This window comes from Amblyomma maculatum, chromosome 1 (assembly GCF_055883805.1).
Source record: "Amblyomma maculatum isolate TAMU_Amacu chromosome 1, ASM5588380v1, whole genome shotgun sequence".
In the NCBI taxonomy this organism is placed as follows: domain Eukaryota; kingdom Metazoa; phylum Arthropoda; class Arachnida; order Ixodida; family Ixodidae; genus Amblyomma; species Amblyomma maculatum.
Window position 1 is genome coordinate 172089291 of NC_139344.1, and position 27731 is coordinate 172117021.

Sequence of the window (27731 nt, forward strand, 5' to 3'; positions counted from 1 at the left end):
GCATGTGTCCGCGGAGAATTGTGACAGATACTGCGCCTTTTCTATTCTGTGAATCAATTTCAAACGCCGCTGATGCCTGCTGTAATAACACATCCAAGATATCTCGGCCTGCTTCTGTTTGCTGTGCGGTGCGGCGTTCGAGGAAGCGGCAAATGAAAGACGCCGCTCGGACGCCTGGATCGGACGTTTGGCGGGGTCAGCATCGTATATGCATGTGTGCGTGTGTGTGTGTGAACAACATTTATTTCCACCAGAATGGTGGCCCCCTACTCCACGCCCCGGGCACGCAGGCCTAGGGGACGGGGGCCGGGACCTCCGCGATTAGAGGCAGGCAAAGAGGTCTTGGTTCCTTGCGGCCTCTTCCGCCAGGCGGATGGCTTGCTTCTGAAGAGATGGGTCCTCGCTCCGCAGAAGACCCAGGCTTCTCTACTAAGTATTTTTGTCTTAGCCCCTGGGGAGCTAGCGCATTTCCAAATTACGTGGTTGAGGGCCCCTCTCTTCCCACATTATTTGCATTTATCGTCCTGGCGCTCACCTTTCTGGACGTGATATGTTCAGACCGGGTGGATGTAATTCCCTGCCTGTAGACGCCGCCACGCGATCGCCCCTTTATTGTTCAGACGATTATTATCTGGTGGTGGCACCAGTTTTCACCTTTGTCTATAATTTTTGACTATTTCTGTGTAATTTAATAGACGTTCGTCCATATTCTGGCAATCAGGCGGTTCCACGGTTACCCGGAAGTAGAGACCTCGGGCTAACTCGTGTGCTGCCTCGTTACCAGGAACAGACGCGTGCGCTGGAGTCCACATTAAGCTGACTTTTCTAGTAAGCTGTTTTCCGATCAGGATTCGCACCGATTCTGGTGCGATCCTGCCCTTTGCGTAATTGTAGGTGACTGTTTTGTTGTCACTAATTATGAATGTTTGCTTCCGTTCCTACGCAAGCGAGCGCTATCGCAACTTCAGCTGTTTCTTAGTTGCTGCTTCTGATAGTTGCTGCCGATACTGGGGCGCCTCGGCCGTCGACGACCGGGGCTACCGCTGCGACCGCCGCACCCGACTTCCCACTCGCCGCATCAACGTATGCAACTGCGTTGCTGCCCAGTGGCTCGAAGCGCTTCTTGAGTGCTTCTGCTCTCTTTTGCCTCCTTTCCTCGTTGTATATGGGGTGCATGTGTCGAGGAAGAGGGAAGATGGTTAGCTTATTTCGGTATATCTGTGGGATGCTCGACTTTTGTTGCATAATCGCCTGGTGACGTCATGACCTGTCGTGACGGTACATCGCGCGCCCCTTGTCAAACACAACCAGCATTTCAGTGAACTCATCAAGTTCACCGGCGTTCTATAATTCGTTTTCAAGAAAGTAGTAGTAAGTGGTTTTATTATTATTATTATAAAATAAAATAAAAATAGTAAAGGAAGGAAATGAGCTGAAGCACTTGAACTGGGGCGGCGGAAATTGTATTATACTCCTTTACCTTTTAACCTAAACTGTCATTTCTCCCTGTCGCTCACCCCTTTGCAAGAAAGGAAAGGCGCAGTATCTGTCACCCGCTGAATCCCGCTATCGTCCTCATGGTAGACGAGGGGAACGATGAAAAGTGCTTCACGATAGCTCTTTCACGCAGCAGGAGGTAGAAATGGCAATTGATCAGTTACCTCTCTCAAAAACGCCTGGTCCTGATGGCATTTCCTCTGAATTTTACAAAGCTTTTAAGGCTGTTCTTGCTCTTATCCTGCTAGATGTCTTCGTGATGAGTTTTGATCTAGAAGCCCTTCCCGAGACTTAAAAAATGCCACACAGTCCTAATTCCAAAGAGCACAGATGAAGAAAAATTACGCTCAGTGGAAGGTTATAGACCAATTACACTGGCAAATGTGGATTACAAGATTTTCGCCAAAATCTTATCAAATCGCCTACAGTTCACTATGTCGGTTCTCATTGGCCTTCACCAGACGTGCGGCTTGAGGGGATGTGCCATTCTAAGTAATGTACATATTGCGCACACAATCCTCGAATTGTGCTCCTGCTCTCACGAGTATGTTGCTTTACTTCAGGTCGACCTCACAAAAGCATTTGATCGAGTTAGTCATTCATTCCTGTTTTCTCTTCTGGAGCGAGCGAATGTTGGTTCTGTAGTACTGAAAGGGGTGCAACTTTGCTATAGGAATTGTTCGACTCGCCTGATTGTAAATGGCCACCAATCAAGCCCCATACCAATCAACTCTTCTATGAAGCAAGGCTGTCCGATGTCTCCGCTGCTTTTTGCTCTTTACTTGGAGCCACTTTGGCTGAGTGTTTTACATAACAATAGTATCCATGGCTTCCCTCTTCTTGGAATTGAGGTTAAAGTGCTTGCATATGCGGATGATCTTGCGTTTTTCTGCACTGACTAAGCATAGAAAAAGTTATATCCAGCATAGAACAATTTGGCATTATTTCTGGTGCTCAGATAAATCACTTCAAGAGTTCCGGCCTTTGGCTTGGTTGTGGGGCTCAATACCGCCCCTATATGCAGGAGTTCAATGGTCATGTGTGCCCCCTAAATATCTGGGCGTTCTACTGCATGCATTTAAGTCAAGTGCAAATTACTGGAAAGAGCGAGTTCCAGCCGTCCAGCGTTATGATAATACATTTTTCCCCTATCGGCTCTCAATCTTCGGTAGGGCTCAGGCCTGCAACATGTTTTTGGCGACAAAAATTTATTACGTGCTTCAGGCCCTCCACTGTGCTAGACATTACATCCAGCGTTTTCACCGAATATTTGCGACTTTTATTTGGTCATCAAATTTTGAACCGATTCGACGTGATAAACTATTCAGACCTGTTTGTGCAGGGGGGCTCGCTTAGTTCGTGATTGTTCACATCCGATTATTAGAGCATTCCTACAAGTTAATTTCATGAATCTGCTTCCCGACTTAGTGGTTTCTTCAAATTTTACTGATCGCCCACAGTTACTAGGATTTATGCAGGAAGTTTATGGATCAGTGAGGGTTTTGACAGTACGATTCTGGAATGAGTACTTATATTCTGTTTCGTGCAAGGTACTATACAAGAAATTGATAGCAATGCTTTTTCCGCCACCACTGTATCGTTCTTTATACTTTTGTCGTAGGGGTCATGATGTGTTAAAGAGGGTGCGTAAAATGCAGATTTCTCCTTGCACAAAAACATTTTTTTTTTTAAATTACATACCGAAGCTCTACCTGTTAACACACAGCTCCATAGGAAAAATATTTTTGTATCGTCTGTAAACTGCCGTCTGTGTGATGTGCCTGAAACAATTGAGCACTGTTTCATCAATTGCAAAGACGCCATTCTCTTCTGGGACGTGCTGCAAAGAACTCTAAAGCAAGACTTTGTTCTAAATTCATACAGTGTGCACAATCTGATTACGAACCATATGACATGTTTTTCCTTATTGGACTTCATAGCTTGTAGAAGACACGCATGTTGGATCGCAACGTCGAACCTGTTCCACCTAGATTCCATTTTAGCAGAATGATGCTGCAACTGAAGGACATTTATGATGAAAATGACTTTCAACCTGATTGGTTTCCGCTGGTGACACAGTGTTTATCTTTGCCTGCTTTTTAATTGTGTTTTCTGTTGCGCAGCTCAACAACGGCCGAGTGCTTTGTAAATAGTCTGTGTACTTAACCTTTTCTGTACATAACTACGTGTAATAAATACCATGTTATAAAATCCGGGCCGTGGCGCAGTGGTAAAGCGCCTCGCGGGGGACCCAAGGGATGGTGGTTCGATTCACGGTGGAGACAAGGTTTATTTTAACTCTCGCTCTCGAAAGCATGACCCCTCTGCTGACAACGATGAGGCATTCAAGGCTCTCGCCTTAAAACATAAAACAGGTTACGCTGACATTGTACGGGAAACATCGCCTAACGGAAAAGCTGACTGCTCAAGTGTGTTTAGTTTACCGCGCTCAGAACAAGGCGAATTCTTTTTGCGGCCAATTTCAGAGAATCGGGTAGTGTAGCACTGTGCATATGACGCTAAAATATTTCCTGAAGCCGAGGAAAGTATAAGTGTTGTGTTGGAACAGGCAAGACGCAGCAGCCGAGCAGTCGCCGGGACTCCGGAAATGCGTGCTTATATGTACAAGGTTCAGTTTGTGGGGTTTAACGTCCCAAACAGTAGTGGAGCGTTCTGGAAATTTCGACCACCAGGGACTGATTAACGTGCACTGACATCGTATACAGCACACGGACGCGTTGGTTTTTCGCCCCCATCGAAAAGCAGCCGACGAGGCTGGGATTCGATCCCGCATCCTTGGGAACAATTGTCGAGCGCCGTAACCACTGCGCCACCCCGGCGGGGCCAAACACTGCTAGGAGGATTCTGATGTGTGTGATGTTGATAAATGGTAAATTAGTAGTGTAATATGACTTTTACAATGCCAACAAATTTCGCTTTGTGAGAGCAGTTCTACACGCTTGACAAAATTTAGGACGATCAGCCATTAATTTTAAATAACTTTAAAGTTCAAGCTACGAATCAGTGGCTGCGAAGACGTCGTAAAAACACTGAGCATGGGCGCTGTCTTGTTCTAGTAAGGAATTTTGAGGCTGATTATTTATTTAACACTAATCATTACCATTGACTCAATCTTATGCGAAGGAAAACATTAGGGCTACTTGGAAAAAAGGTGCTGGATATAAAATTGTCCCGAAAGGCTATGGAATTCATGTTATCATGCTACTATAATGATGTATTTATTCCCGAACTAAAGACCGATACTTAGGCCCATATGAAGCTATTTTACTCCCCTTGGCAGGAACGAGTTTGTTCGGGAGACAGTAGCAGCATTTAGACGAAAAGGGATTTTCGGTGAAGTACATTGATCTGAATGTATTATGTAATATTTAACAATTACGTCATGAGAATGTTTCTCAAATGTTCGGGCATTTCTCTAAAGCAAAATTTGCTTACTGTTCCTGTTACTGGGCTACCTATTTTAGGCATTATGGGGCTTGCCCTGCATCCCCATGTCGTGCGGTATAGTGTAGCAGTGTCTCCGCACCAGACACATTCGCTTTTGTATTGTGTGGCCATATCTTGTGGTACAGGGCTCTGTTTGGATATGTGTTTGTTTGTAGGTGCCTAAGTGTAGTGGCTTGTTCTCGGCTTAGTGCGTCATGTGGAAGTGCATACTTTCTACGGCTCTCCCTACACGCTTGTATTGTTTCCCTGTATGTTTCTGGTGTTGTGAAAGGCTCTACCGATGGCTCCGCCGCCCGGCTAGTGAAACCTCGGACGACGGCATCTACTCTAATGTTACCCTCCATCCCAGCGTCAGAGACCCAAACAATCGTGTGTTGCCTACTTGGGTCTGTTCCTTCTGGCCGGCCGTCTAGGAACTTGCCTAAAATAGATAGCCCTAGTCCTGAGCAGTGGGAGGACCTACTAGCCGACTCGGACACACAGCATCAGTTCATGCTGGTGCAACGGGCCAGAGCCGCTGCTGAAGCCGTCTACTGCCGATTACTGCCGGACTGCCGACTACTGCTCTTTCCTAACCCACTACACTTAACCCCAATTTTCTCCAATAAAGTTTATCAATCAATTAAATGATCCTGTTACGGATGCTCGGAAGCCTTCAACAGCAAAAACAAAATGCTTATGGGTTTAATGCACCATAGGGACATCGGCTATGACGGATAATGTAGCAGCGGTCTTCGGTGTAGTGTAGTTGATCAATTAACGTGCAGTCAAATCCCACAGCAGAGGAGCGCCTTGCGAAATGGACGCGACTGAACCGCCTTCCTCGAACTCAGCAGTCGAGCTCCCTACCATTGAGACACCGCAAGAGAGTTTTATCAGGAGAGAGAGAGAGAGAAAAAAAAGTAAAGAATAAAGTACTCAAACAACTCGATCGTGCATGCAGAAGACACACAGTGGTCTGTTCAAACTGCATTCTGCTATGAGCAGTCTGCGGTCACATGCTTCAGTAGCTGTGGTATCCCGAAAAGAAACGGTGTACGCAATTTCTGAGCGTTTGGATTAAGTTGTATAAAGGAGGCTATGGGTAGAACGAAAGGAAGAAGATGGTTCGCACGGTATGAAAAAGAACTGAACAACGGTAAATAGGAACATGCCCAGACGAAGACAAGTCCACTTGTCGAAACGTTGGCTCATCTGCGAACTGAGGCGTGCCCCATTTACCCTGTTCAGTTCTTTTTCATAAAGGAGGCTATGGTTGTATTGACGGCAGCAACGTGTGTTTTGACACGGCGCTTGACGATAGAATTGCTTCGAGACGCCGCGCGTCAAAGAATTTCAAGCGCCGAAGACCGACTGATGATGTTTTTGTACAAGGTGTCCAAGCTAACATTATCGAATGGTTAAAAAATGAAACATTTGAGGTAGGCCAGAGAAACCAATTGCCATTTAGTGCACCGCAGGGAATTTTTTGTCTTTCAATTGAGTAATTAATAATTAATATATTTTTTAATTCACTAACTATTGCCTTTAGACAATAAATTGGTTAGCAAAGTTGGAGAAGACCTTCTGAAACCCCTCATTCCATTTCTTTCCGATACAGAAAACCTCACGTGTATCATTTTTTCAAGCTCTAAAGAAATTGCCCGCGAAATAAAATTTAAAAAAATATATATATCACGTGACACCCAACCTGGCCACTTGGCCTTGGCTTCACGACCGCATTGCCGCGGCAGGCCGATATAGGGAGTCGGCGCACGTGACGGTGCAAGTCGCAGCGAGCTCACTGGCTGCAACGATCTCCAACATAGCCTACCGTTGGGACTGAGCTTGCTGAGCTGTTAAGTGAAGGGACTCACACCACCGCAATGGCTGCAACAATCTCCAACATAGCCTACCGCTGGGTCTGGGCTGTCAAGTGAAGGCCGCTGCTAATTTTGTTCACTCACTATACCAGTTGGAAAAATTACAACAGTAAATAGTCACCACCACTCACGCAGCTACAGCTAGAGAGCAGCGAAAGAACTCGATTTGGCTGCACTTTCGGTGCTTTCGGCACTAGTTCTCAAAAGTGCCGTGCTAATGCAGCTCCAGTTCTTGCGGTGCGAGTGCAGCGCGACACTAGCGCTCTTCGTGGCGCGACCAAATCGAGTGCACAAGTGCAGCAGTGCAAGCCTTCTCGTCTGCTGGGCCTGAGTCAAACGCCGGCGCGGTGCCACTCTCCTTTGTTTGCATCGGATTTTGCGTTTGCGACTTGCGTGGTTCGTGGATGAACGTGGGTGACGTTGTTCAGTTAGCCATGGAAATTGTGCAGGACGACGAGTTCGACGCCGACTTCGAAGCTGCATTTGCCCTCGCGGCGTGCAAGCTTCTGCGTGTGGACCGCAACTTCATCAGTGGTTTTTTCGAAAACATTACCTCGAGGTACTTCGACTTCGAGTTCAAAAAACTCTTTAGGTTGCCCAGAGAGACTTTTGACGCTGTGTGCGAACGCTTCAGGCGCTCTTCCTCATATCCTAAGGCTGTGAGCGGACGACGACAAATTTCTGCCGAAGAGACCATCTTGATCGCTCTCAGCTAGCTAGCTATCTTGGGAGCCAGACTAGCATGAACTCCGTGGCAGATCGATTTGACGTTACAGAGTCGTCTGTTGTGCTGTCTCGGAGAGTGCTGGACTTCCTTTTCGAAATCAGCGACGATGTGATCGCTTGGCCAGATGATGCTGAGATGGCCCGTAGCAAGGCGTTTCCTGGCTAAGAGTGGCGGGAAAGGTCCTCATAACACTGTCGGCTGTATTGATGGGAGCCATGTGGAAATCTGCAAACCTGAAGAATCCACTGCTTCCTATATCAATAGGAAAAAGTGGCCATCGATCATTCTGCAGGGAATCTGCAACGAGAACAACAAATTCCTTGATGTGTTCATAGGGTTTCCGGGCTCTACGCACGACGCCCGCGTGCTGAAGGAAAGCCCCTTCTTCTCAGAGGCCGCCGGCAAATGTGGAGATGAATATATACTACCTGCATATGTCTGAATACCCACATTTTCCGTGGCTGCTGACGCCCTACAGAGATAACGGAGCAAGCTTTCCACCATGGAAGAAGTATAACAAAATAGCCAGCAGAGGGTAGAACATGTTCGGGCTTGTGAAACAGTGCTTCAGGCGGCTCTATTTAGTCGATGCAAAAACCATCCTCCAGTGCTGCAGGATTGTGCTGGGCGCCTGCGTGCTGCACAATTAGTGCAATGCGGAAAGTGATTTCATGGCCGAATTTGTCGATTTTCATCTCGACGACGTGGGCAACGACAATGAAGATGTCGGGATAATTTCGCCAGCGTGCTGCGAGAGCCGAAGCCTAGTTGCGCAATGAAGCAGTAGGCATAGTAGAGTGTTGTTTACGCCTTCTCTTTATTGTCGCGAACGGCAGCTATTAGCTCCCGCAGCAGGGCCATTCTGTCTTGGCGGCGTCTCTTCCTTGCAGTCTCTGCGTCTCTCGATCATTATCTGAAGCAAAGACTCCACTAGAGTGTCCTTGCGGCGGCGCCTTCTGCTGACGCTTGGCAGTGGCTGAGGATCAGCAGGCTCCCCCTGCATGTCTTCTTCACTGAAAATTTCATTAGAATGAGCTTTTGTTATGCTATAGCCAATAAAAGCAACTCACCCTGAGCCAGCGTCCTCTTGTTCCGGAGCTTGCTGACTTACGACTTTTCCCTGCGCCAGCAGCACATTCGGAGTGATGTGGTGCTGCTTTTCAAGCACCTCCGACAGCTCGCTGGAAAGCTTAACCCAGGTGTTACAAGTTATAAAAGCTACAGGCGAAGAAGACATTGAATGCTACTTACTTCTCATAATCACAGTTCGCTCTCGAGTGCCCCGATGAATTGTTTTTTATTTTTGTTTTCTTATATCGTCGCTCTAGCGACTTCCACTTATTTTCCACTTGCAGATAAGTCAGATTGCCCCTAAACTCCGCATTAATTAGTGCGGCAAGTTTGGCCCACATCACCTTCTTTGTTCTGTATGGGTTGGAGCAGAGTATAAACAATACAGTTTCCGTAGCTTGGGTAATGCACGTGCACATGCATGTAAGGGCGCAAGCAATTTAAGGTGCAACACCGATGTTTGGGCCCGCTGGTATTAATCAGTCTCGTAAAACGCTAGCAGCACGTCAAAAAAAAAAAAAAAATTAAAAATAATAAAAAAAAAAAAACGTAGAACGCAGTCCTAGCTGTCGTGTGTGTTTCTTCGTCCCCCTTCCCCCGCTCTTTTTTTGTGCTGCGAATGTTTTACAAGTTAAGGTAATTTAGTTTTCTTGGTTAAAATAAATTTATGGCCTAGTTTAACATGCGCTAGCTATGCAAATAAGTTTTTGTTCAGCGTTCACTACAGAAGCTTACCTGAAGCTGGACCTTTTCCCCACAAGCTCATTTAATTCTTTATACTGTGAAATTAAATAAAGCGTTTTGCGCTTCTCCCACACTTCCCGCTCATTATCGGGCGGCAACTGTGCGTTGGCGCTTGCCTCAGGGCCTCAGGGTCTGCAGCTTCTTCGGATGACCGCCTTCCGCAGCCTCTATTACTTAGCTGCCGTTGTAATCCTCCGCGAAGACGACGCTTACGCTTACGCGAATACCGTCTATGTAGAAAACAAAAGTTAAATGGATCCGCAAGTGATTACACGGGCCGCATGCCTGCGCTGTCAATCAGCAAAACACGTGTCACTCACCTTCCGTCTCATACAGCAACCCTCCTTGCTCTCCGATGGCGTGGAAGCCGATGTCATCAAACACGGGGAAAACCTCCCGCTGTTCACCATTTACCGGCACGCGCATGTCGTCTGCTGCAGAACTCGTGCACTACGTGAACTGGCTACGGCGCGGGTGCAATCGTGCAGAGAACTCGTGCACTAAAAGGCCTGCACGATGCCAAATCAAGTGTGACGGTGCTAGTGGTGCGCCCTGCACGCGCCAAATCGAGCACCAAAGTGCAGCACTTGTGATCTCGTGCAGAAAGTGCAGCCAAATCGAGGAGACCGCATATTCAACTACAGTGCATTCTCATCCAGCTCAATGAGGAGAGCAGCGTCAACTTTTCCGGGACTCTTTTTGTCACGTGACATTGTCCCGGCACAGCATTCCTCGATGCGGTTGAGTTTGAAACACCGTGGTGCATTGACAACGTTGCTAATATTTTGCTTTATATACCATCTGCATCAAGTCTCAAGCGTGAGCACTTTACTGACCTGCGTGGAAAATTGGCGCAAATCAGTCGCTCTGATGATTGATTGCTTCTTCGTGATGATCGACGAATATAATACCATAATAACACTCAGCTTCCTTGCGCTACCAAGGATCACCTTCTCGGTTTCTCGTCCACTGTTTTTGATCTTAACACTAGGTTATTTCCCAACCTACCAATCAAGCCAGCCTGAACGCGAGAGCACATGCCCGAACGACTCGAAGGTGCCAAAGGGCTGCTGAGCGAACTTTGCCGATGCCTAAGTTCGTTTGGTTTGGTCTGCGCATTCGGCGCCGCTCCCGTTATGCCCCCGTCCACAGTTGCTATAGCAACCTCTGACGTCAGTGCGTGTGGTTCGCGTCATGGGTTCGCGTCGTCTTCCCCTCATCCACTAACCGTCCTTTCTCCGCCTTCTGCTGCACGCTCGCAGCAAGCCGAAGCCCGCACATCCGTACGCGCAGTGCCGAGCCCTGCTCAAGCACGTTGTCTCGTGACCACCGCAGCAGATTAATTCCAGCATCTTCGCTCCCCATCTCTGGATTTAATGTAAAGTCTGCGGATATCCCGGTGGGATCGCAATGTTGATCTACGTCTAACCGTTGCAAGCCTTCAGTAAGTGAGTCTCGGAGCACCTTCGCGGATAATCTTGTGCATCTACCTCCAACGTATTGTGGCAGATTTTATCGCACAAAGGGGGCCTGCATAACATTTGTTGGTCATTAAGCCTACGGTAGAGATAACCTGTTCATTAAATATTGTAGCGCAATATTAATGCACCATGGCAGTGGCAATTGTTTGTGACTAATCGCTCCGGGAAATTACGTAAAGCATAGCGTATGTGACGTAGGTGCTAGCAGGGCTGCCAGCGCGCGCGGCGCAACGGTCAGCGGCACGGAACTGCGGCAGTGGACATTCGGCGTGTGCCGTTCAGCCGGCTTTCTCCTTTCTCTTGCAGGTTCACTCCTAGCATGGAGTCCAGTACATGTTTAGAGCTTGCGCTTGAGGGTGAACGCTTGTGCAAGGCAGGCGATTTCCACTCGGGTGTCGAGTATTTAAGCGCGGCGATCAACGTAGGAACGGATGATTCGAGAGTGCTTAGCGCCGTATACAGTCAGCTGGGAAATGCTTCTTTTTACCTTGGAGATTATAATAAAGCTCTTCAGTACCATCTGCTTGATCTCAATACAGCCAAGTAAGTGAAATGAAGGTTATTTTTATTTGCGCACTTGCGCTGATTACTAGTCAAGAGAAAAATACAGCATCAAGTTACCATGGTGTCGAATGTATCCCTTGCTTGCACAGATGTTTCAAAGACACATTTGATAGTTTTCTGTGGTGGAATGCGCCCTTGATGCTAATTTGGAAATTTAAGTATAAATAAGTTCATTTGTTTTCTGCGTTTGATGTAGTTCCAGCGTAACTGCTTTATTTTGGGTTACGCAGACTGTTCTTGAATGCTGCAGATATTTCTTGCTCGTTTGGAACGTTTTTACTCCGTCTCCCTAGGGCGGCCGGCGACTTATTGGGGGAAGCAAAGGCGAGCGGAAATTTGGGCAACACTCTCAAAATGATGGGCAAGTTTGATGAAGCAGTCACAAATTGTGAAAGGCATCTAAGCATATCCAGGGAAAAAGGCGACAGAGTACGTTTTTCTGTTTCGTTTTTTGTTTCTAATGCTTGTTTCTTGCTTATTTGTTACGTTTGTGTTGCAGCACTAACTGTGATGTGTGATTTTATTCACCAAGCATCTATTTTCTGCAACTGCATTCTGGCACTTATGTTTTGCCAGTTTTCAGCTTGCATTATGTTTGTTCCGTTTTCTTTTCCTTTTGCACTTCTACAGCTTACGGTTGTTTTCTATAGCTTCAAGTTGGGGGAAATATAAGTGGACTGGATGCACGGCACTCTGTTACATGAAATATAAAATTATTTACTTCACATTTTTTTTTGCATTGAAACATATTATTTCTAGAAGTGCTTCACTTTGGATGGACTTTGAATGTGGCAGGATAAGATGAAACAAGGGACTGTGTGCAGAAAATCTACATATATACATACACGTATCCATATATATATGCATTGTAGCATTCTTTTTTCTTTAATGAAGAATGTTGTTGTTGGCCTCACATGCGCATTGCTATCTTATCAAAGTAGTAATTAGTTGGTTCTAGCTTCAGAGAAGCCAAGGTCTCTATTAATCCAGTGCATACGCATAAACGTGCAAAATATGTTAGCATGATTATCTCATGGCAGACCAATACCTGTAGTGCTTTGTAGCCACTTCATCCTGTGCATCAGCCAAGATAACTGGTGCCAAACCACTGTTTCAATAGTGGTTTGGCACCATTTCTTATGAGGTTATCTCTGTTTCCCTTTTACTTCTTAGCCACTACTAGTTGTGTATTGTTATTGTTGTAATCAGTGTTGGGGAGATAATGTGACTGTCAGGTAGGCAGTTTATTTGTGGTGTACGATGTTGTTTATTATTATGGAAATCTGAGTGGTTTGGCACCTTTCTCTGAATTTTTTCATTTTTCACCTTTCATGCAAATTACATGCACTGAGAGGCAATAGTCTGCAGCCCTTATTCTAACACTACTACCACTTGGCTTCAGTTCCTCACTGCAGTTGGTGTCAACAGGACTTCAAGGGAAGCTGTGTTTGGAGGCAGTGTGATGCCTCCAAATTATATGAAGCTCAGTTTTGAAGCAGTAATGTTTAGCTCTTTGTATTGACTAGTAACATGGTTGCTGCCTTAACATTCTTGCTTTAGTTATTTCATTTTTTTTTCCAAGTTGGGAAAGAGCTTTTTCTGGATATAGGTAAGAGGAAGGCTGAAAGGCCTTTTCTTTTTTTTTTCTTTTTTTTTTTAATCCTTAGATATATATTGCAGGGGAAAAAAAAATATATATATATATATATATATATATATATATATATATATATATATATATATATATATATATATATATATATATTTATTCTGTGGGTTGCTAATATTCACTGCCTTGCTCTGCCGCAGTGGTTAGGGCACTTGGCTACTGAGCTGGGCGGCCCAGATTTGATCCGGCCATGGCAGATGCATATCTATGCAGGTGAAATGCAAGGTGCCCATGTTGTACCATGTAATTTCAGTGACAGTAAAGATCTCTAGATAGTCGAAATTATCTGGAGCCCTTCACTAAGGCATTCTTCACAGCCTTAATCAGTTTGGTACAGTAAACAGTGTAAACCAACCAAACATATTCAGTCTAAACTCATTTAAGCTATGAGATAGCCAGGAGGTCTTCAGTGGTCTGGCCAATTAGGACACCTCCTGGGCATCCTGCATCGTTTAATATATTTTGAGGGCTGTCTGAAATTTCAAATGTTTGTATATATCGGTTGAAGATTCCTCTAATATCTTTAATGCAAATTTTTTAGGAAACCTTTATCTGATGTTGGTTAACGTTTGCAGTTGAAGGATTTTTATAGGTGAGAAATTCAGGTTATCTTTTAGGGGATATCGCATGTAATGTTAAAATGTGCTGGAGGGTTTTTAGGAATCGGTAGGAATCGGTAACGGAGTGTTGTAGTTTTATTAAGGTTTACATGTATGCAGTGAATCAACTATGCTCTTACTCTTAGCTGCATTTTTTTGTGCTGTTCACATACATTTTGTGCAGTATTGAAGACTGAAAAATAATGACCAGTAGAATTGTCACACCAAAACGCCATGGAACATTACTAGTATTGTTTACTCTAGCATGCATTAGCAGATAGTAGCATTAAATGTATGCTGTGGGACATTGCAAAATTCATTTAAAAATAAGTTTACTAGATACATCACGCTATAAGGGCAGTTCGGATTTTCTGCAGACTGGATTTTTAAGTCTTGGACTATTTATTATTTCTTGTGTGATTTCTCATTGTTGTCATAGCATCTTTGTCACAAATTATGCAGATAAAACAGGAAAGTGTTGTGCACTGCAGTCACTGTTAGTCAAAAAATGCTCACTGGCTAGTTGTGAACTGCTCAAGGTCACAGGCAGCTAAGTTACAGACTCGGTTGTCTGGTTGCATTTTGCCATATTTAGCAGAGATTAAGAAGTTCAGTTAATGGATTACTTTTAACTATAATAAAAAGAAAACTGAGAAAGTTGACGAACATGTGTGATAAAAAAAAGGAGGTAAGAGACAGAGGCAAAAAGCATAGCACTAACATATCCACCTCTAGCTCTTATCTTTGCTTCACAGTTGTTTCTGTGATGGACAATCAAAGTCATCTTGAGCATGCTGTTGATACAACAAAATATTGCTGGATAATTCACGTGTTGAGCGTGTGTTGTTTTATTACTCTCCAAGTTTGTATTGAGAATGCCATGAGGTAAACAGCATGGTTGTACTAGTTATTTATTATAGGCACCATGCACACCTAACTCCTGAATGACGTACACATCACAAGCGGCGGCCCGCACGTCAGGAGAATGGAGTGGGAACTTGCTGCAGCGGTTGTAGTTTTACAAGACTGCTGTGGTAGGTCGAAGAGCTCATTTCGGGCACAAATGAGCTCTTTAAAGAGTATAAAGAATCTTCCTTTTTCCTGCAACAGCACCTGAATGAATTCTTTTTAGACCAAATTTAATGCTTTTCCGACCCGACTTTGGAAGCAGGAACAACGCCTGCGTTGCATTACAACTAGTTCTGCTCCACTGTTGTGGTTATATTTACTGTGATGAAAATCCTCGCTTTCCCTTTTCTGTTTTAAGGTTGTGAAAAACCAAACAGTTGGCTATTTACGCCAATCTTTTAATCGCTTTCTCTGCAAGACCGTTTTCTAAGTAAAAGGTACCTCTCTTATCCGACGCTCTTGGGTGAATTTTTCAAAACAAAAAGAGTCGGGGGCTCCTGAAATGCGGCTCTGTACTTAATTGCAGCGGCCGCTCGCACGCATTTGTTTTTCGGACAGTGCTTGGGTACTTGCACGAAGGCAATGCAACTCGCTTACGGGTTCTATTTTGTAAATTGTGTACAAAGCTTCCAGTGTCCTTGCTATCCTCTCCCTGTCCCTTTTCTTTCCACCGACCACAGCTAGGGTTCTTGAGGTACTAGATAGCAATTGCCGCGGCTGATGAAATTCATTTCTTCTTTTTAATAATCCACCACCACCTGCTTAGTGCAGGAGGACCGAAGCACCAGTAAAACCATCCTTGGAATCCTTTATTTCGTTGTCTGCATTTTCTTTTTTTTTTTTTTTATTTGGTCAAACAGGAAACATATTGGCAGCTTCAAAGGCAACATGGTGTACATTGTATCTCTTGTACCATTGTAGAATCATGGGCAGTTAGTGCAATGTGGGTTTGCAAAAAAGAAAACAATTATTCTGGTGCGGTCGGGCAACACAGGTGAATAAAAAGTACTGAAACATGGGGTATGAGCGTTTCGTTCACAGGAAATATATTAGCAGGCTAGCTAGTGACGCAAAGCAGATTTATGTCGCATCGACCATTGTGCAAACTTTTGTCCACAATTGTACCTTTCAACAGCTTTCCTTTTTGAACTGGTGACTTTCTGAGCTTCTGTTAATTCACAAAAATTTCCAGTGCCCTCTCATTTTTCGGTTTCTAACCAGTCTACCGAGGGCCTAACTTGGAGATTTCCGTTCATTGTTGGAATGGAATTGCTATTCCTCACGTTTGAGGGTGACTGGTTATCGATTGCGTGTGGCTCCAGTTAAGTGAAAACATTCTAGGGGGCACTTTGATCACTAACCTGCGATTAGACGAAAGTCTCTATCGCGTGGTGGTCCGAAGCCCTCCACTATGGCACCTCTTTCTCTCTCTTTCCACTCCCACCTTCGCGATAGTGTAAGCTACCAGCTTGCATATAAAGCCCCGCTTTAACCGAGCTGTATGAACGTGCCTGCGTGGCCTAGGGATAATGTGAATGCAAGGGTCTTGGCAGGCAGAGGCCTGAGTTGGCAGCTCCTGCCAAACGTAATGTTAGGTAGCCCTACATCCAGTTAGTGCTCGGCCATGCCAGTTGCCAGCTACCACCTCCCACGTAACAAAAATGTTACTGACGGACGGACATGATCCGTGAGTATGAGCGATTAAAGGCTATAGTACAAACACTCACTCACTCGACATCAACGACACGTCTGGTGAAGGAGCGCTGTCCCAGCATGTACTCGCTCCGCCTGCCGGTGCAGGTGACGTCACTGTTGCTATGCACTGCTGTGCATGCGCTTAGGCGCCGCCGCCACCTGTCGCCGAGGAACGAGGAAGGTGTGCACCGATGTGGGGAATGGTCACAGCTGGCACTGTTCCAGCCTTTGGATGTAACGGACAGGCGGCCACCGCGAGTATAAGCACTTAAAGGCTTTTGCTAAAACTGCCACAGCAGCACAATGCTTGCATTTTTCTTCAATGCCTACCTTGCAGCTGCGCTTCGCTTTGACAAAGTATCTGTTGGTGACATATGTCTGCGCTGCGCATGTCTGCTCGATGCACAGGGCTGACATCTCGCTCTAGTCTTCCCCAAAAGTCACTTCACATCGTCGACATGGCTGGAACAAAAAAGCTTGATGATTTTAGCCAAGCTCCAACCACGAAAAAAAATTGTCACCCAAAAGGCAGACTGGAATAAAGCGGTGCGCAGGCTTCCATTGCTATGGTGGCGGAAATCGTCTGGTATGACGCGGAGCTTCCACACTCAGGATGCCAAACTCTCCAAGGGTGACGCTGAACACAGCACCGCCCGTGGAGGCTCCTGGCGGGTGCACGGTGCCTATATCCCCCAGGGGCTTGGTTTGCTAATCCTTTTAGATACCAAATTTTATTGCTGTGCAAAGCCTGTTTACTTTTCCTAATAGTGCAGATATTATTTCCGCCTAATATTAGTTGCGGTTGAGGTGTGAAAGTTAATTTGAGATTGATATTGTAGTTTGAAATAGCCAGCAGATCTTCCACGCTCAACTTACTGATGCATTTGGTGTTAGGCCTGAGAAGCAAGGAGTAATTATATATCAAGCAAGCTATGCCACAGTTTCATAACATTTAGAATCAAAATCTAGCCACAACTAGTGGCCAGTTTCTGGATGCTGGCACATGGAGGTGCTGCCTAAAACAACAGCAACTAGGGGAACAGCACTGCAGCTTTTGTTTCAAATCGCTTGGGGCTGTTCTCAGTGACTCAGGTGACATCACAATATGCTAACCTGCAAATCGGTTGGGCCCTGTGGTGCTTTTTTGCAAGAGATATGGTCAAAGAGCTCTGAAACCCTTTGAGTGGTGTGTCTGGCCTTTCCATGCATCTGACCGGGTTTTTGTGTGGAGATTCTTTGTGAGTTCATCAACCTTCGGAGCATTAGGACTCATCTGAATGCTTCATGCAAACACAAGCTTGTGAGCGTTCATAATGTCAGACATGTCTTATGTCCGTTTGCCATAGTGTCAAGCAGGCAAGAGGGAACAGTAGCATATGAGGTGATGGCTGAGCTAATCGGGGCATCGCAAGGTTGTGTGGCTAAGTTCTGCATCACCAAGACCTTGGGTGAGGAGGTGATGACAACAACAGTGAAGTTGCGTCTATGTCCATGCTCTGCAGCAGGGGAAAAAAATGCTAATGTATCGCTGCTTTGTGGGTGCACGGGACTTGTGGTAGTTATGTGTAAATGCTTTCTGTGTCATAGCTTACAGAGACAAAACTGTGTATGAAAAGCAAAGTGCTATAATAAACAAAGCATGCTGGGGACATATCTTCAACAATTCTATCATTCCTAAAGTAGTGGCCATTATTGTGAGCAAAAAAGAATAAAGGTGGAGGGCTTCTTTTTTTCTATTTTTACTCCTGTAGTGAACAGAGGTTTATGGCTAGACCAGCAGAAGTACTGTTGGTGGTACTAGTATATTCACATTACTTTGTAAATTGTGTAATGCTTGGCTTTGACGATAAACTAGAGATTCCTTTTATATAATGTGTGTGTGCGTGCAGTGTGTGTGGAAGGCGGGGAGGGGGGCTCATTTCTAGTTTGCCCCAAGAAGTATATTTGACTGCAGCACACTCAGTCATAATCTGACAAAAAGTTGTGTTCATGTGGAACTTTCTCTTAAGGCTTTTATCTCCATCTCAGTATGTAATGTTGCACAGGCCAAGAGACTTCTCACCTCAGGTACACTTTTCAAGCATGTGTTCTTGCACTTCACAAGCATCAAGGGTGTCAAGAGCACTGGCACACCCACCTTTTCTTTTTACCTGCACCTGATTGAAAGCCTCTGCAAATATTGCATTTGCAAAGTGTGTTAGTATAAAGTTTGTTTCAATTAAAATGTTGCATCTTCTCTTAGAATGTAAATTGAGTGTGCATGATTTGTAGTTTTTTTTTTTTCAGCTTCAGCATCTTTTAATATTGGAGTTGTCATTGTGTGTCACAAATATGATTATGGTGAGCTGTTAAATTACGGCACTCTAGTCCTAAATATTGAAGGATGACTTCAACATTGATTTTCACATTGATTATTGATCTTATTCTTGTATTCACAATCTGGAAAACTGTATTAGTTAGAGACCAGTCTGGTTTGCAGGATTCGTCCAAGTGCTGTAGTTATTGTCTTGCAGTATCCATCAGCAAATTTTTTGCCTTTTGTCACTTGATTCAGAAAGCTTCGTAACATCACTCCTAACATGTAATAACACCCTTTCGCAACTGCGTACTTTATCATGTGACAGCAAACTGTGAGTGTAGTAGACAAGCACTCAAGCTGTGCCATCACCGATGAACAGCGCATGCTTATATATCATTTTCATGTGAATAGCACTAATGCTGCCTAGTGCTTAGCACATTGGTGACCTATGCATGGAATTGAAACATTCAGGGTCTGTCCTGAAAGTAATGAGACAAGTCGTGGCATTCCACGTGGATTAGCACGATTGGGAAACTGCTTTCGGGGGACGAGTGGATGTTGAGCATATACCTATTTCATAGCTGCTTTGAGGAAACAGTGCAGCGTAAGTAGGAGCGGTGATATGCGGTAAGTTTTCCAATAAGTTTGGGAAGTTGCCTACTGCGGTGCTTGTCATGATCAAGACAGCATGGAGCAATTATTCAATGTACCGACTGTGGGTGTTCAATTGTCATAAAGCATTTACAGACGGCCATGAAGGCATCCAACCCAGTAGCGGTCTGTGCGCCCATTGACTACAACAATGGACGCTGATAATAATTGTGTCCATGATTAGCATGTACACAATCAACATTGGGGTCTGTAACCATTGTCAAAGGGCTCATGGACCCCTTGCTCGTCACGGTCGTCTTCGCAGATAGCTGTGAATGCTTTGTGCTATTTTAGCACTTGTGATCTGCAAATTTCATCATTGCTGTATTCTATCTTGATCATTTAGAAATGTCTCTGTAGAAGACTTGCTCAGTTTAACGCAGAACTTCACTGCATAGTGCTCGCTTTTTCTCATTCGCTGCACTCTTTCCTCATTGCAGCGACAAAACATGGCTACACGCTCAAGCGCATCGTCTTGCTTCGCCTGTTCAAAGTAAACTGAGCTTGTCACATTGTGAAACTAAGAGGTTCCCCACCTTGCCCAGAAACCGGTTTCCCAAGCGCGCGCAGCCATTACTTCTGTCATTATTCAGGACATACCCTATGGGTGTTCTTCATCATTGAATACTTTTACGACGAAATATCTCAAGATCTAGTGCACTTTGGCAAATTATTTAAACAAGACTGGTCTGTAATCAGTAGTGTCCCAAATAGTTGCAACATGGAGGATAAAACCAGTAATGGCAGGTAACATCTGCCTGACCTTGCCATTTTTTAATAAAGCTGCATAGAAAAAAAATTATCCCATGTATCGTGCAATGCAGGCAGCTTTCTTGTTATGCTCAATTATACTGTCTCCTGCATATAATTAGCCTAAAGGTAATATTCACTACAAGTACTTAGACAGAATATGAATGGGGCCAAACTTTGCAGGCTGAAATGAACACTTCACCTCATAAACTGATAAAGAGCAATAAGTTGTGGAAAAAGAAAATTAATACCAAGCGACACGTCAGCAGTACGATTAGGGATGGAGAGCATATGGAAACCAATCATATTTTACCAGAAACTAATCTGAAGGGTTTGGCTTGGACAGCATGTACAGTTAATAAAACATAACTATATTCGAATGCCTGAGTGAATGATAAGGTTAAGAGAATATTGATCGAATATCATCGAGAAATTTAGTGAGATAGTGTAACTGTGACTGGCACAAGATGGGGTACCAGAGACCGCCAGTGCACCCTCTGTCCTGCAGTAGATTCAAGTGGGCTGATGATAGTAGCCGTGGTCCTATGAGAGAGGGGCATTGTTATGGGATCTGGCTCACTGTTAACTGATTGGCTGCTGACTTCATGAAATATAAGGATTTGGAAAAGTGGGTTTGGATTTTGTATTAATTTATCAAAGAATCTGTTTTAGCAAGCGTACAAGGTAAGGCAGGCAGTAAAAAAAAAAAAAAAAAAAAAAAAAAAAAAAAAAAAAAAAAAAAAAAAGCTTGAAGGTAGGAATAGGATGTAGCTATTTCCAATGTCAAGGTGAAGTAGTGAACAATAGGTAGACTGAGAAAATGTTTCAAATCAGCGGACGAGTATGTTGCAGTACCACTGCACTACTGTCTTGTGCTCTTTGACGGGTAGTGTAGCTTGTGAATCTTGTTAGCATTTCTGCAATACAGCAGTGCTGCTTCCTTTTTGTATTATATTTGTTGCAGAAGTCACAAAGGAACATTCTTACAGTTTTCTGTCTTTGTTTCTGCAGATAGGAGAGGCGCGTGCCTTGTATAACTTGGGCAATGTGTACCATGCCAAGGGCAAGCACATAGCCCGTGCCAGTCGACAGGAACCCGGAGAGCTGCCATCTGATGTTCAGGATTGCCTGCGAAAGGCCATCGACTGCTATGAGTGAGCGCAGACTTCAGCAGCTCCGTGCTGTATATGAAGCACAGCAGCCCTCTGCCTTTGCAGGGTGGTTGCTTTTAGCAACTACTAAATCCATCCTTAGCATGCATAAATTGCAGCTCATTTTGGCCAGACAGTGAATGTTGTTAGCACTTGATCTCATTCATTACAGGATTTCTTAGTAGTTTTTCTTCTAAATATTGCATTTCTTTTTTTCCTTATTAGGGAGAACCTCAAGTTAATGGTGGCTCTGGGTGACCGATCAGCTCAAGGACGAGCCTACGGAAACTTGGGAAATACATACTACTTGCTTGGCAACTTCAAGAAGGCTATTGCCTACCATGAGCAGGTGCACATTTTAAGCGCTGTCCATGACCGAGGTTGCTTTGGAAAGTTATGGTGGAAAGCACTTTGTGCTGCTGCAGGATTGTGCTGTTTCTAGTGCGCTTTTGTAGTTTGGTAATGTTGCACTCATGGTTAAGCTTGTTTTGAATCTTTTACAACCTCCCTTTGTGTAGAAAAAATAGCACAAATGCACATAGTGACGCAGGTGCACATTGGCCTGAAGGCAGTGCTTCGTGTCTGCTACAGCGCGGAGGCGCACCGTGCTTGCACTATTATAACATTTTTATCACTGAGGCAGCTTAGTAGATAAGCAGCAAAGAAAAGAGAGGTATTTTACTTTTAAAATGATAGCGTGTGGTTTGTCGAGACTAATATAAAGAATGTGTAATGGATCGACCTTTCACAAATCATCCGAGATTCACTCACTAGGATAGACCATCCATTTAGCTTAGCTGGGCAGGTGCTTACTATCTTCGGCAGTGGCCAAGAAATTACAGTGGCCAGGCTAGCATGATCAGTCAATTGGTAACCTTCCATAAGACTGAGCAGTATGCTGCAGTGAGTGAAGCGCGATAACGCTATCTCGGCATATTTGCAAAGAAAGAACGGTGCGCTTCCGCGCTGTAGCAGACTGCCTGAAGCACTGCCTCCAGACTCCTGTGTGCCTGTGCCACTTTGCTTCGATGGGCAGTCGCGCCGGATGTGGTGACGCTCAACGTAGCGCGACTGCGCTGAGCCGTGTTCGTACCTGGAGAGTATGATATGTGCATACACGCGTGCTTATATTTTATTTTTCGTGCAACTCTAGTGTGTTTGATGTCTTTGTGTTTTTGTGACTTGCATTGGATCTGCAAATTTCTTGGCTTGGTTCCTTCATGCACTAGTACTGGCAAGTTTTCTGAAGCAACGGCTGGCAGGTTAAATCATATGATGAACAGAAAATTTGTAGCTGTTTAAAATAGTCGTGGCTTTAGCTGAGTGACATTAAAGGGCCACTGTCTAGGGAAGGACCTTTTAAGCAAAGGAGCCCAGTGTTTCGATCAGGTACCGGAGATAGTCTGTGCAAAATGCTACAGCGATATGCGCGTCGCAAAGCAGCAAAAATACAAATCAAAGCTCTCTCATCTTCCCTGTCGGGAAACCAGCTTCCCCGTTCTCTACGAGCCGCAAGGATGACTTCGTAGTCGAAGACTACATCCATTGGTCCGTCTCGCTCTCTGAGGGTGAAGGATGAGTGTCTACCACCCGCTGCGTGCTTTTCCCACGCCACGGCCAGACTGAATCCAGCGGTGCGCGCTCCCTCGCCCGATTTCTTTCTTTTCTTTTTTTTTTTTTTTTCGCACGCGGAATGTCACGCCCCACCTCCTGCAAACGCGGAGGAGGAAGAGGAATTTGTCTTGCGGAGGCTAGACGACCGGGCAGGAGAGTCAAAAACCTTTGCGAGGGAACGGGAGGAGAGAAACACAACAGAATCGGGTGATTGCGGTGGCTGTAACTGCGTTATTAGTTACTCTTTTCAAAAACATTTTGCGGCCTTGCGTTCTGGGGGTGAAGTCTCACAGTCACTGGGGAAGGAAATATTTTCGACCGGAGGGTGGACAGTGGGCCTTTAACCCTTTCGCTGTCGTGAACATACCGGTACATTTTCGCGCTTTCCCTCCACAGTGTCACCGACGTACCGGAACGTTCTCTATCGTGCGTTCAAAGCTTTGCGCCTGAGCACGAAGCTGGCACACTTGGACAGGCTGCGCCATCTGTAATATCTTTCTACGAGTTCGTATTTTCGCCCCGTGTTGTGTTGATACGTATATGCTGAAGAGTATGGAGTGACTACGCCCACCTCCGCCACCTTCTTTGCAGGAAGGCGCAGTCGCTTCGTGCGCGCTACTCTATCGCGCTAAGTGATCATGCAGCGCGTGCGTTTCATGGTTCGTGCTTGCAGTTACGGGTTCAAGGGTTGTTCTGCCATCTGCTGTAGGTTTGCAGGTTTTTTTTGTTTTGTTGGAGTGTCTGCTACGACGGTCACATTCAGGGGCTCGCCCTGTTGTCTCTTCAATAGGTCGACACATGACTTGATCGCTGCTTTCGCTCTCTCTTGCCGCTCCCTTCCTTGCGGCTAGCAGCAGCAACGGAGGTTGTTTTAGCCTATTTTCACCTCCCTCTATCATCTTGATTTCACAACGTGCCATTTTTCTCTGTTGTGTGGGCCACCAGAAGTGCGCCCTCCGTGCACGCGGTTACTTTCGGATGGCTGACCGCGCGAGACCTTCGACTGGGGGCTGCAGCGATGGATCTTTTTATTATAAATACGAGCCGAGCTCGGAATCGGACTCAAAAAGTAATGAGCAGTTTTTTATTATATTCTCATTTATCTAATTTATAATCAGGCTGATGATGATGATGTTAATTAACAATACCTGCAGAACACAGAAATGCGCATATTCCGATGACTATGTTATTTACATAGCAATCATAATCAAAAATAAATCGCTATGCCCGTTCCCTGATATACTCGTTCCCTGAAACCAAGCAGACACTGGGGGTGCTTCACGGGCAGAAATGCCCGACAGCGAAAGGGCTAAAGGACAGAACACTGACTAAAATATGTAATGGGATTGTGGTGGAAATGAAAACGTTTTGCCTCATGTGATATATCAAGCGCTACAATATCCAAGAAACGAGGTTTTATAATTTTAATTTGACACTGAAAGTCGCATGAAAATGACTGGTGTCGCCTCTTGCGGCAAAACACTGTAATTAGCACTGTAGTAACTCACGTGACATCTTGGCAAAATGTCACTGGTTTTTATAAGGGCACAATGTTTATTTTTTGAAGAGTGCTCACCTTTTATTATATTTTGCACACGCTCCGCTGTGCTCATCGGCAAAAGCGAGTTTCCTTTTGCAGCACTTTTAGCACATGAAAAGCGTTTCTCACTAGATGTCATTACAGTGTTTTCAATTTTTTGGATGTAGCGGCGACCACAGCCCATTAAAACTTCTGTCAATGATGCGTACGTTCCTGTGCTGTAACGCCCTTGGATGTAGAAACTAAACTTGACACTACTGTGTACTAAAAAAAATGTCTAATTACTGTCTGGCAGGTGAAACTATATTAATTTTCGGTGCATCACTTTTGCTGGCGCACAATCATCATTGCGGTCGCTACTCATGGTTTACAGCAACGTACTACATAAAAGAGGGCGCATGCATTGATTGCAAAATTCTTGGTAAGATTTTTCTGCAGGATTTCCAGCAAAACCATTAGGAGCCGACCACTTTACTCAGGAAGCTTTACATTGCCCCCCCCTCCCCTTCCCACACAAAAATTGTAGAGTGCAGGGTTCTGTCCCTTTGAGTAGTGAGGTCATTCTTGTGAGCCTTCAGTTTTGGCACCTGTTCAGGGCGCATGCATTGATTGAAAAATTCTCGGTAAGATTTTTGTGCAGGATTTCCAGCAAAACTGTTAGGAGTCGACCACTTTACTCAGGAAGCTTTACATTGCCCCCTCCTCCCCTTCCCAAACAAAAATTGTAGAGTGCAGGGTTTTTTCCCTTTAAGTAGTGAGGTCATTCTTGTGGGCCTTCAGTTTTGGCACCTGTTCTATGGTAGAATATTGCATCATACTGTGCTTAATGCAAATAGTTGAGGTGTCTGCATGATGCAGTACTGGTAGGCTCTTCGGGTAGGTGTAGGTAATGCTTTATACAGCAGAACCTTGGTACGTTCCCAGTTGATACGATTTTGTGGTTCATACATTCAGAGTCACAGGCTGTAAAATTCTCTCATTAAGTTACAGGGGGTGAAGCATTGGGGGAACAACAATGCACTTACATGTGAGCGGGCCAGGTCAGGGAAATGCAGCGTGACGAGTACGAATGCGACGAGAGTCGGACACTGCAATGGCTTCTCCACAGTACAATGGTGTGAGGGAGTGAAGCATCCCAGCTTGCCATTGCTGTCAAAGTACCAGATGTGTTGCTGTATCTGTTCCATTGAACAGCGCTAACACGAACTTAATTTTGCAGGAAATAAAACGGGCTGTTCATGTCTTAAGCAAGGAAATGCTAATCTACATCTTTATGAAGTAGAAAATGTCGATAAATGCCTGCATATTTGATTGCATTTTTTATAACCTTGCAGTTTGGATCATATGTTTTTCCGGATTTTTCAGCATTTTTTAACCCTTTCGCTGTCGGGCATTTCTGGCTGTGACGCACCCCCAGTGTCGAAACAAGCATAACGATTTATTTTTGATTGTGATTGTTATACAAATAACATAGTCAATGGAATATGCACATTTCAGTGTTCTGCAGGTGTTGTCAATTGACACAGTAAAGATACGACGGGCTTCCCAGCAGTGGATCCGTCCGAGATAAATGACACTTGGTGGAGCAGCTTCTTAATGAACCGGAGAACTTTATACAGACTATATACAAGAGATGATACAAGAGTCAAGCCGGATTTGCTTCCCCAAGGGAGTAACAATCAGAGACGAACGGCAACTGGCCGCGCCGGCCGCGCCGACCGCAAAAGCAGAGCGACAAGGGACTCCGCGTCCCCGCAGTTGAGCTGGCACCTCTTGCCCCAGCTCCAAAGCAACCACTACTCCCAGCGCTCGCCAGCGCGAGCGTCCTATCCTGGGGAGTAGCTCCGGCAAAAGACACCCGGGTGCAGTCCCGCGCTCCTGAGATGAGCCGGGAGCATGCCCCTTTCCACAAATAAAAAAAAAATAAAAACACATTTACTGCAAGCTATCTCCTCGGCAACCTTCGCAAAGCGCACCAGATGCACGCTACACATCGCAGTGCAGCGCGACAAAAGCCTGACCCCCCTTCGCGGGTTTTATGGCCTCCGGTCGCTCCCACTCGTGCGACGGCACAGCGGGAGACCGCGCTAATGAGGTCCGAGGAGAGGCAAAAGGGACGCTTCTCCCATCTCTAATAGCAAAGGGAAAATAAACTCAGAGAGGGTTCCGAAAGGAAGCGCTCGCATTTTAGAGCTAATGCTCTCCTTCTAGGAACTAGAACGCGACACGCAGTTCAACACTAGGCCACCCAGCTGAGAAATTCTCCCAAAACACAAGTACAGATATACATCAACACATACACGAGGGTCTGGCATAGAAACTTACACAGACAACCCAACAACCGCTGGGTGGCCTAGTGTTGAACTCCTCTAGAGGTGCCTTTGCCTCTACGATTCCCGAAGGGCATTCGTCGCTTTCTGTCAGCGGAGGCACAACAGCCGTCTTAATTGCGCCGTTCTCTCCTTCGTAGCTTACTCTGAGCTGGCTACGTTTGCTGCGCTCTCTTTCTAATAAAAGCTCCTGCCGCATCTGTCGTAGCTCGTCAAGCTCCTTCTGCATCTCCTTTAGTCTCATTGCTCGAATTTCTGGACCGCAGTCCGCCCCGAAATCCCACAGCCACATGTCAAACTCCATAGCTATTTGCCTAGGCTTTTGGCTCGAGCACGGCAGAGACAAGCAAGCAAGAATGGGGACAATCACTCACAAGTGACGCTGCAGTACTCGTTGCAATGATGGAGCTTCCTTGGCGTCATCGCTGTGATGTTCCGCATCGTCAGTGCACACACACACGCAGTCTGCAGTCGGCGTTTCCCCGGTCTTTCGGAGTCGTCGATAGCTAACCTCGCCCTAGCTACGTTGGGGCTGCTGATGGTCTTCTGCGTCTCCACAACCGATGCGCGCACCTCTTTGCTCTCGCGTCTTCGGCACTCGGCCGCGCAATGCTTCACGCACCCTCCTGCACTTCGGCGTCTCAGCGCCCGATGCTTACGCACCTTTTTGCAGTTGCGTCTTTGGGGTCTCCACGCCCGATGCAGCACGCACCCTCTTGTACTCGAGTCTTCGGCGTCTCGGCGCCCAATGCTTCACACACCCTCTTGTACACAAGTCTTCGGCGTCTCGGCGCCTGATGCTTCAGGCACCTCCGTTCTCTCGGTTCCGCTGCAGCGCACCAATCCTGTTGACTGCGCCAGTAAAGATACGACGGGCTTCCCAGCAGTGGATCCGTCCGAGATAAATGACATTTGATGGAGCAGCTTCTTAATGAACCGGACAACTTTATACAGACTATATACAAGAGATGATACAAGAGTCAAGCCGGATTTGCTTCCCCAAGGGAGCAACAATCAGAGACGAACGGCAACTGGCCGCGCTGGCCGCGCCGACCGCAAAAGCAGAGCGACAAGGGACTCCGCGTCCCCGCAGTTGAGCTGGCGCCTCTT

The 27731-nt window shown here is 45.6% G+C and overlaps 2 protein-coding genes across 5 annotated transcripts in view; one reads left to right on the forward strand and one right to left on the reverse strand.

The window, feature by feature from the left end:
• Positions 1–8357: 8357 nt before the first annotated feature.
• LOC146204909 (uncharacterized) lies at positions 8358–10459 on the reverse strand. 4 transcript variants are annotated; one of them, XM_084586594.1, is made up of 4 exons: positions 10206–10459; positions 9690–9878; positions 8625–8743; positions 8358–8567 (listed from the first exon to the last, which is right to left on the reverse strand). In XM_084586594.1, the coding sequence occupies exons 2-4, from the start codon at positions 9777–9779 to the stop codon at positions 8372–8374; spliced, it is 405 nt and encodes a 134-aa protein (XP_084442720.1). In that variant the 5' UTR covers positions 9780–9878; positions 10206–10459; the 3' UTR covers positions 8358–8371. The 4 variants fall into 4 exon arrangements, with proteins under 4 accessions (XP_084442720.1, XP_084442730.1, XP_084442717.1 ...); XM_084586604.1 differs by having other exon boundaries at positions 8625–8674; positions 9690–10459; XM_084586591.1 differs by having other exon boundaries at positions 9690–10459.
• A 134-nt stretch (positions 10460–10593) lies between these two features.
• The window catches only part of pins (G-protein-signaling modulator pins), a 68782-nt gene continuing 51644 nt past the window's right edge, over positions 10594–27731 (forward strand). The window contains exons 1-5 of the mRNA XM_084589615.1: positions 10594–10813; positions 11157–11393; positions 11708–11843; positions 20998–21140; positions 21363–21486. Coding sequence (XP_084445741.1) covers positions 11170–11393; positions 11708–11843; positions 20998–21140; positions 21363–21486 — 627 coding nt within the window. The 5' untranslated portion in view covers positions 10594–10813; positions 11157–11169. The remainder of the gene's footprint in view (positions 10814–11156; positions 11394–11707; positions 11844–20997; positions 21141–21362; positions 21487–27731) is intronic.

What these genes read in the sequence shown, in the direction of transcription:
- LOC146204909 (XM_084586594.1), bottom strand. Translation starts at nt 9,779, where the DNA reads ATGGTGAACAGCGGGAGGTTTTCCCCGTGTTTGATGACATCGGCTTCC. An exon ending in GTTGCTGTATGAGACGGAAG is followed by an intron (nt 8,744 to 9,689) that starts GTGAGTGACACG and finishes ACCTGGGTTAAG; the next exon opens with CTTTCCAGCGAGCTGTCGGA. An exon ending in CAAGAGGACGCTGGCTCAGG is followed by an intron (nt 8,568 to 8,624) that starts GTGAGTTGCTTT and finishes TGAAATTTTCAG; the next exon opens with TGAAGAAGACATGCAGGGGG.